This window comes from Symsagittifera roscoffensis, chromosome 9 (assembly GCF_963678635.1).
Source record: "Symsagittifera roscoffensis chromosome 9, txSymRosc1.1, whole genome shotgun sequence".
Classification (NCBI taxonomy): Eukaryota; Metazoa; Xenacoelomorpha; order Acoela; family Convolutidae; genus Symsagittifera; species Symsagittifera roscoffensis.
Genome location: NC_087070.1, coordinates 20555713 through 20565040, shown reverse-complemented (window position 1 = coordinate 20565040; position 9328 = coordinate 20555713). Strand labels below are relative to the sequence as shown.

The 9328-nt window shown below is 42.6% G+C and overlaps 1 protein-coding gene across 1 annotated transcript; it reads right to left on the bottom strand.

The window, feature by feature from the left end:
- Positions 1-649: 649 nt before the first annotated feature.
- Positions 650-2310, bottom strand: LOC134854432 (probable 4-coumarate--CoA ligase 1; the record flags this gene model as incomplete). Its single annotated transcript, XM_063870678.1, is given in 2 exon segments — positions 650-1392; positions 1819-2310. Coding segments are annotated over 2 exon segments (960 nt in total), but the record flags the coding sequence as incomplete, so codon positions are not given.
- Between the last annotated feature and the right edge of the window lie 7018 nt (positions 2311-9328).

The window sequence follows — 9328 nt, the reverse complement described above, 5'->3', positions numbered from 1 at the left end:
TTTATGATCCCTTAACTTTTTTTATCAAATGCTTCTTTACCAAAACAATTTGTTAAAGTAGTCACAATCCATCAGAAAAGTTTCTTATTTTATGCATATTCACTTCAAAAACTGTTTTTATCACGGTTATTCATATGGAAAGTAATTAGAGAATTATATGGTGACAGCATTTGCAAGAGATTCTTTATTTCTTATTTTTTAAAAATTTTTAGGCGTTAGTGATGCTCTTTTTTGCGTGGTATCCATTGACTTGTCTAACTCTTGTTTTCAAAAAACTTTTCTTTGCCGCAATTCCATTTTCTCGTCTTCTTTTTTGAAAATGTGTACCATGTCAAACAGGCGTAGCATTTCAGGTTTTTGCTCATCTTTGTATTAAGCAAAAATTTGACCACCTGCTAGGGTATGTTTTTCACTAAAAAAAAACAGATCTTCTATAAACTCTCGTAGGGTTTCGAGAGTGGTATGATAGAGAAGGCAAAACTTTTTAAATTTTTTTTTATAAATTGATGTCGTCGGCGGATCATTCGGTGTTAGTTGCGCAAAGACCGGCCACCCTTGTTTGCTTCTCATAGCAAATAAGCAGTAAAAGAGCATTTTCTTTGATTATCTTTAAACTTAAGCGAACTTGGCCCTCTCAGAGTTTACTCACCTCCACATTTGTTATATCGTAGTCTTTCACTCTTGGATCCTTGCTGATAAACAGCGCCAGAGGCGGAACAATGTACACATGAGTGGCCCTGTGTTTCTGGATCGCCATCAAAAAACTGACCGGCTTAAATTCCGGCTGCAAAACCACATTTCCGCCCCTCATAGGACAGCAGATTGCGTATATGTACAGTCCGTATAAGTGATATAGAGGCAGAACTCCTATCATTGTGCTATTTTGACTAAAGTTGAACAAGTTTTTATACTGAGCGAATTGATACACGTTCGATAGCATATTGTAGTGGGTAAGCTCTACTCCTTTGGGTAACCCAGTCGTTCCAGATGAAAAAGGCCGGATCCATGTATCCGTTTTGGGATCCAACAAGGATTCTGGTTCCAAAAAAGGACCATCTGGTTGCTTAAGCAGGGTTTCGAACAGATAAACTGGTATGCCATGTAACAATGTTGGAATATTTTGAACGTCTTCAGAACTTTCTAGAACAAAAATTTCTTTAATCTGCGGTGATTTGTTTTCCTCTTTACATAGTTTCAGAGCGTCTTCAAGAGTCGACAGAAGGTTGCTTCCAATTAAAATAGCACTGGCATCGCTGAATTCCAGTTGATATTTGAGTTCATGTCCAGTGTAGGTAGGATTAGCTGTTTTACAGGTCACGTGGGCAAGTGAGCATCCAATCAGGGAAACGACGAAGTTGTTGCAGTTTTGGCTGAATATGCAAATGGTATGTCCTAAAAAAAAACATTTTCAAAACCAAAAATCAAACATTTGCCGTTTTCATTTTAAAAAAACATCAACTGATTAAGAAAAACTTTTCCCGCGCAAACTTTTTGCTTGAAGTTTGAGGAGAAAAAATATATTTTATCGATTTCATTATATTTTTGATAGTTGATCAAGATTGATTTTCTTGTATCATCTAAATTTTGCAAGATTTTGTCAAAAAATCATGCATTGTATCACAAAAATGTTGCATCACTTTGTAAGAGTTTATCAAGCATCCCATTCAAAACTATTCAAAAATTTAGCAAACATTTTTTTAAAATTTTTGCAAAAACTTTACAAGATAACGCACTTAGATCTCGTTGGATATAAAACGAAGTCCTCTCTACAAAATTTTCTCTATTATAAACTTCGAAAAACAGAAGTATAAAGCTGACCTTTCTTGTATCCCTTGTGAAGAATATTTGAACTGAATCTTCTGATTCTTGACGACAACTCAGAAAAGAGCAGCTTCTCATTTCGGCCTTCGTCCAGAAACCAACTCGAAGGAAACTTGTCTATTTGATCCAGGTAAAAATCAGCAAATGATTTGTTCCCAGGTTCTGGAATTGGTATTATGTTTTTAATATCTTCGCATTTGAAGTAAGAACTCATGATGGTAAGCAAAGAATATTTTGCACAAAATTAGAAGATTACTGAAAAGAAAGTAACGTAAAGCGTTATAGATCCTTATATGTCTGATCAAATCAAGCGATCTATAAATTTTAGATGCATTAGTTTGTGCGAGTTATAACTCACCTTGTATAATATTTGCACTGGTTAGAAACTTGGTTCTGCACTTTGTTAGTAGCTTGAATCAGCCTTAGCATGGTGTTACTTTAATTGCAAACTGTTGTTCAGTGAATCTTCAAGCTTTCCTCAACCTGGTATCCTCGACAATGACATACCTTTCACCAGCTTTCCAGCTAGAGGTATGAGATATACGGTCACGTATCGTAAATATCATATGAAGGCAGATCTGAGCAATGTTGTATCATAGATTTTTCATGTCCGCACCATATCTGCAGCATGTTTAAAAGAAGCTTTGAAGAGCTGATTCATATCTGCATCTTATCTGAAATTTTTACTTTATGTCAGGTATGAGTACAGTGCTGATTTAAATTATCCGGACAAAACGAACAAAACTTGAATTTTCAAACTCGTTTTTCTCAAATTGGGTTAAGATTAGACAAAAAGGGAAGAGGACAAAAGTTGCTGAGAATTTCACCAGAATTAATATGGTGCCATTTTTTCTCCGAAATTCTCAACATAAATTTTAACCCAAAAATGGGTCATTTTGGCTTTTTTCAATTAATCAAGAATTACACTGAAACTACTTTGTTAATTGATATGAAAATTATATCACAGGAAGCCTCTTACGCAGCTCAACAAAGTTTAAACAGGGTTAAATCTCCAAAAATTTGCGCAAATTGTTTAAAATTTATTTTAAACAGAGATTCTGGGTTTTATGTAGTAAAAATCACATTTATTGACTATCGAGTGAAAATTTTTTCTCTTTTACTGGTTTTTGAAGATTTAACTCTTGTTAAAATTTGTGAGACTGCGTGAGAGGCTTCCTGTGATATAATTTTTTTATCAATTAACAAAGTAGTTTCAGCGTAATTCTTGATTAATTGAAAAAAGCCAAAATGACCCAATTTTGGGGTAAAATTTTTGTTGAGAATTTCGGAGAAAAAATGGCACCATATTAATTCTGGTGAAATTCTAAGCAACTTTTGTCCTCTTCACTTTTTGTCTAATCTTAACCCAATTTGAGAAAAACGCGTTTGAAAATTCAAGTTTTGTTCGTTTTGTCCGGATAATTTAAATCAGCACTGTAGTACGTGCATCATACGTGCATCAAACCTGCACAAACCTCACCCACTCCTGTGTCTGAACCTTTCTCATGCTTGCATCAAACCTGCACAAACCTCACCCACACCTGCGTCTGAAACCTTCTCATACAAGCATCAAACCTGCACAAACCTCACCCACTCCTGCACCTCAATCCTTAACATGCGAGCATCAAACCTGCACAAACCTCACCCACTCTAGCGTCTGAATCCTTCTCATACAAGCATCAAACCTGCACAAACCTCACTCCCTCTTGCGTCTGAATCCTTCTCATACAAGCGACAAACCTGCGAAAAACTCACTCACTCTTGCGTTTGAAACCTTCTCATGCTTGCAAAAAAAACTGTGCAAACCTCACCCACTCTTGCGTTTGAATCCTTCTCATACAAGCATCAGACCTGCAAAAAACTCACTCACTCTTGCGTTTGAATCCTTCTCATGCTTGCATCAAACCTGCACAAACCTCACCCACTCCTGCGTCTGAATCCTTCTCATGCGAGCATCAAACCTGCACAAACCTCACCCACTCCTGCGTCTGAATTCTTCTCATGCAAGCATTTAACCTACACAAACCTCAACCACTCCTGCATCTGATTCCTTTTCATACAAGCATCAAACCTGCACAAACCTCACCCACTCATGCGTCTCAATCCATATAATGCGTGCATCAAACCTGCACAAACCTCACTCACACTTGCGTCTGAATCCTTCTCATACAAGCATCAAACCTGCATAAACCTCACACACACCTGCGTCTGAATCCTTCTCATACAAGCATCAAACCTGCACAAACTTCACCCACTCCTGCGTCTCAATCCTAAACATGCGAGCATCAAACCTGCACAAACCTTGCCCACTCTAGCGTCTGAATCCTTCTCATACAAGCATCAAACCTGCACAAACCTCACTCCCTCTTGCGTCTGAATCCTTCTCATACAAGCATCAAACCTGCGCATACCTCACCCACTCATGCGTCTCAATCCTTATCATTTTTCCATCAAACCTGCACAAACCTCACCCACACCTGCGTCTGAATCTTTCTCATACAAGCATCAAGCCTGCATAAACCTCACACACACCTGCGTCTGAATCCTTCTCATACAAGCATCAAACCTGCACAAACCTCCCCCACTCCTGCGTCTCAATCCTTATCATTTGTGCATCAAACCGGCACAAACCTCACCCACACCTGCGTCTGAATCCTTCTCATACAAGCATCAAACCTGCACAAATCTCACTCCCTCTTGCGTCTGAATCCTTCTAATACAAGCATCAAACCTGCGCAAACCTCACCCAGTCATGCGTCTCAGTCCTTATCATAGAAGCATCAAACCTGCACAAACCTCACTCCCTCTTGCGTCTGACTCTTTCTCTTACAAGCATCAAACCTGCGCAAACCTCACCCACTCATGCGTCTCAATCCTTATCATTTGTGCATCAAACCTGCACAAACCTCACCCACACCTGCGTCTGAATCCTTCTCATCCAAGCATCAATTCTGCATAAACCTCACACACACCTGCGTCTGAATCCTTCTCATACAAGCATCAAACCTGCGCAAACCTCACCCACTCATGCGTCTCAATCCTTATCATTTGTGCATCAAACCTGCACAAACCTCACCCACCCCTGCGTCTGAATCCTTCTCATACAAGCATCAAACCTGCATAAACCTCACACACACCTGCGTCTGAATCCTTCTCATACAAGCATCCAACCTGCACAAACCTCACTCCCTCTTGCGTCTGAATCCTTCTCATACAAGCATCAAACCCGCGCAAACCTCACCCACTCATGCGTCTCAGTCCTTATCATTTGTGCATCAAACCTGCACAAACCTCACCCGCACCTGCGTCTGAATCCTTCTCATACAAGCATCAAACCTGCATAAACCTCACACACACCTGCGTCTGAATCCTTCTCATACAAGCATCAAACCTGCACAAACCTCACTCCCTCTTGCGTCTGAATCCTTCTCATACAAGCATCAAACCTGCGCAAACCTCACCCACTCATGCGTCTCAATCCTTATCATTTGTGCATCAAACCGGCACAAACCTCACCCACACCTGCGTCTGAATCCTTCTCATACAAGCATCAAACCAGCACAAATCTCACTCCCTCTTGCGTCTGAATCCTTCTAATACAAGCATCAAACCTGCGCAAACCTCACCAAGTCATGCGTCTCAGTCCTTATCATACAAGCATCAAACCTGCACAAACCTCACTCCCTCTTGCGTCTGAATCTTTCTCTTACAAGCATCAAACCTGCGCAAACCTCACCCACTCATGCGTCTCAATCCTTATCATTTGTGCATCAAACCTGCACAAACCTCACCCACACCTGCGTCTGAATCCTTCTCATCCAAGCATCAATTCTGCATAAACCTCACACACACCTGCGTCTGAATCCTTCTCATACAAGCATCAAACCTGCGCAAACCTCACCCACTCATGCGTCTCAATCCTTATCATTTGTGCATCAAACCTGCACAAACCTCACCCACCCCTGCGTCGGAATCCTTCTCATACAAGCATCAAACCTGCATAAACCTCACACACACTTGCGTCTGAATCCTTCTCATACAAGCATCCAACCTGCACAAACCTCACTCCCTCTTGCGTCTGAATCCTTCTCATACAAGCATCAAACCCGCGCAAACCTCACCCACTCATGCGTCTCAGTCCTTATCATTTGTGCATCAAACCTTCACAAACCTCACCCGCACCTGCGTCTGAATCCTTCTCATACAAGCATCAAACCTGCATAAACCTCACACACACCTGCGTCTGAACCCTTCTCATAAAAGCATCAAACCTGCACAAACCTCACTCCCTCTTGCGTCTGAATCCTTTTCATACAAGCATCAAACCTGCGCAAACCTCACCCACTCATGCGTCTCAACCCTTATCATTTGTGCATCAAACCTGCACAAACCTCACCCACACCTGCGTCTGAATCCTTCTCATACAAGCATCAAACCTGCATAAACCTCACACACACCTGCGTCTGAATCCTTCTCATACAAGCATCAAACCTGCACAAACCTTACTCCCTCTTGCGTCTGAATCCTTCTCATACAAGTATCAAACCTGCGCAAACCTCACCCACTCATGCGTCTAAATCCTTATCATTTGTGCATCAAACCTGCACAAACCTCACCCACACCTGCGTCTGAATCCTTCTCATACAAGCCTCAAACCTGGATAAACCTCACACACGCCTGCGTCTGAATCCTTCTCACACAAGCATCAAACCTGCACAAACCTCGCCCACTCTAGCGTCTGAATCCTTCTCATACAAGCATCAAACCTGCACAAACCTCACTCCCTCTTGCGTCTGAATCCTTCTCATACAAGCATCAAACCTGCCAAAAACTCCCTCACTCTTGCGTTTGAATCCTTCTCATGCAAGCATCAAACCTGCAAAAAACTCACTCACTCTTGCGTTTGAATCCTTCTCATGTTTGCATCAAACCTGCACAAACCTCACCCACTCCTGCCTGTGAATCCTTCTCACGCGAGCATCAAACCTGCATAAACCTCACCAACTCCTGCGTCTGAATCCTTCTCATACAAGCATCAAACCTGCATAAACCTCACACACACCTGCGTCTGAACCCTTCTCATTAAAGCATCAAACCTGCAAAAAACTCACTCACTCTTGCGTTTGAATCCTTCTCATGCTTGCATCAAACCTGCACAAACCTCACCCACTCCTGCCTCTGAATCCTTCTCACGCGAGCATCAAACCTTCACAAACCTCACCCGCACCTGCGTCTGAATCCTTCTCATACAAGCATCAAACCTGCATAAACCTCACACACACCTGCGTCTGAACCCTTCTCATAAAAGCATCAAACCTGCACAAACCTCACTCCCTCTTGCGTCTGAATCCTTTTCATACAAGCATCAAACCTGCGCAAACCTCACCCTCTCATGCGTCTCAACCCTTATCATTTGTGCATCAAACCTGCACAAACCTCACCCACACCTGCGTCTGAATCCTTCTCATACAAGCATCAAACCTGCATAAACCTCACACACACCTGCGTCTGAATCCTTCTCATACAAGCATCAAACCTGCACAAACCTTACCTCCTCTTGCGTCTGAATCCTTCTCATACAAGTATCAAACCTGCGCAAACCTCACCCACTCATGCGTCTAAATCCTTATCATTTGTGCATCAAACCTGCACAAACCTCACCCACACCTGCGTCTGAATCCTTCTCATACAAGCCTCAAACCTGGATAAACCTCACACACGCCTGCGTCTGAATCCTTCTCACACAAGCATCAAACCTGCACAAACCTCGCCCACTCTAGCGTCTGAATCCTTCTCATGCGAGCATCAAACCTGCACAAACCTCACTCCCTCTTGCGTCTGAATCCTTCTCATACAAGCATCAAACCTGCCAAAAACTCCCTCACTCTTGCGTTTGAATCCTTCTCATGCAAGCATCAAACCTGCAAAAAACTCACTCACTCTTGCGTTTGAATCCTTCTCATGCTTGCCACAAACCTGCACAAACCTCACCCACTCCTGCCTCTGAATCCTTCTCACGCGAGCATCAAACCTGCACAAACCTCACCAACTCCTGCGTCTGAATCCTTCTCATGCAAGCATTTAACCTGCACAAACCTCAACCACTCCTGCATCTGATTCCTTCTTATACAAGCATCAAATCCGCACAAACCTCGTCCACTCCTGCGTCTGAATCATTCTCATAAAGCATCAAACCTGCACAAACCACAACCACTCTTGCGTCTGAATCCTTCTCATGCTTGCATCAAACGAACACAAACTTCTCCCACTCCTGCGTCTGAATCCCTTATGTGCGAGCATTAGACCTGCACAAACCTCAACCACTCCTGCGTCTGAATCATTCTCATACAAGCATTTAACCTGTAAAAACCTCAACCACTCCTGCATCTGATTCCTTCTCATACAAGCATCAAACCTGCACAAACTTCACCCACTCTTGCGTCTGAATCCTTCTCATGCTTTCATCAAACCTGTGCAAACCTCACTCCCTCTTGCGTCTGAATCCTTCTCATAAAATCATCAAACCTGCCAAAAACTCCCTCACTCTTGCGTTTGAATCCTTCTCATGCAAGCATCAAACCTGCATAAACCTCACACACACCTGCGTCTGAATGCTTCTCATACAAGCATCAAACCTGGACAAACCTCGCCCACTCTAGCGTCTGAATCCTTCTCATACAAGCATCAAACCTGCACAAACCTCACTCCCTCAGGCCTCTGAATCCTTCTAATAAAATCATCAAACCTGCCAAAAACTCCCTCACCCTTGCGTTTGAATCCTTCTCATGCAAGCATCAAACCTGCAAAAAACTTACTCACTCTTGCGTTTGAATCCTTCTTATGCTTGCATCAAACCTGCACAAACCTCACCCACTCTTGAGTCTGAATCCTTCTCATGCAAGCATTTAACCTGCCCAAACCTCAACCACTCCTCCATCTGATTCCTTCTCATACAAGCATCAAACCTGCACAAACCTAATCCACTCTTGCGTCTGAATCCTTCTCATGCTTTCATCAAACCTGCGCAAACCTCACCCTTTCCTGCGTCTCAATACTTATCATGCGAGCATCAAACCTGCACAAACCTCACCCACTCCTGCGTCTGAATCCTTCCCATACAAGTATCAAACCTGCACAAACCTCACCCACTCCTGTCTCTGAATCCTTCTCAGACATGCATGAAACCTGCACAAACCTCATCCTCTTGCGTCTGAATCCTTCTCATACAAGCAGCAAACCTGCAAAAAACTCACTCACTCTTGCGTTTGAATCCTTCTCATGCTTGCATCAAACCTGCACAAACCTCACCCACTCCTGCGTCTGAATCCCTCTCAAGCGAGCAGCAAACCTGCAAAAAACTCACTCACTCTTGCGTTTGAATCCTTCTCATGCTTGCATCAAACCTGCACAAACCTCACCCACTCCTGCGTTTGAATCCTTCTTATGCTTGCATCAAACCTGCACAAACCTCACCCACTCCTGCGTCTGAATCCTTCTCATACAAGCA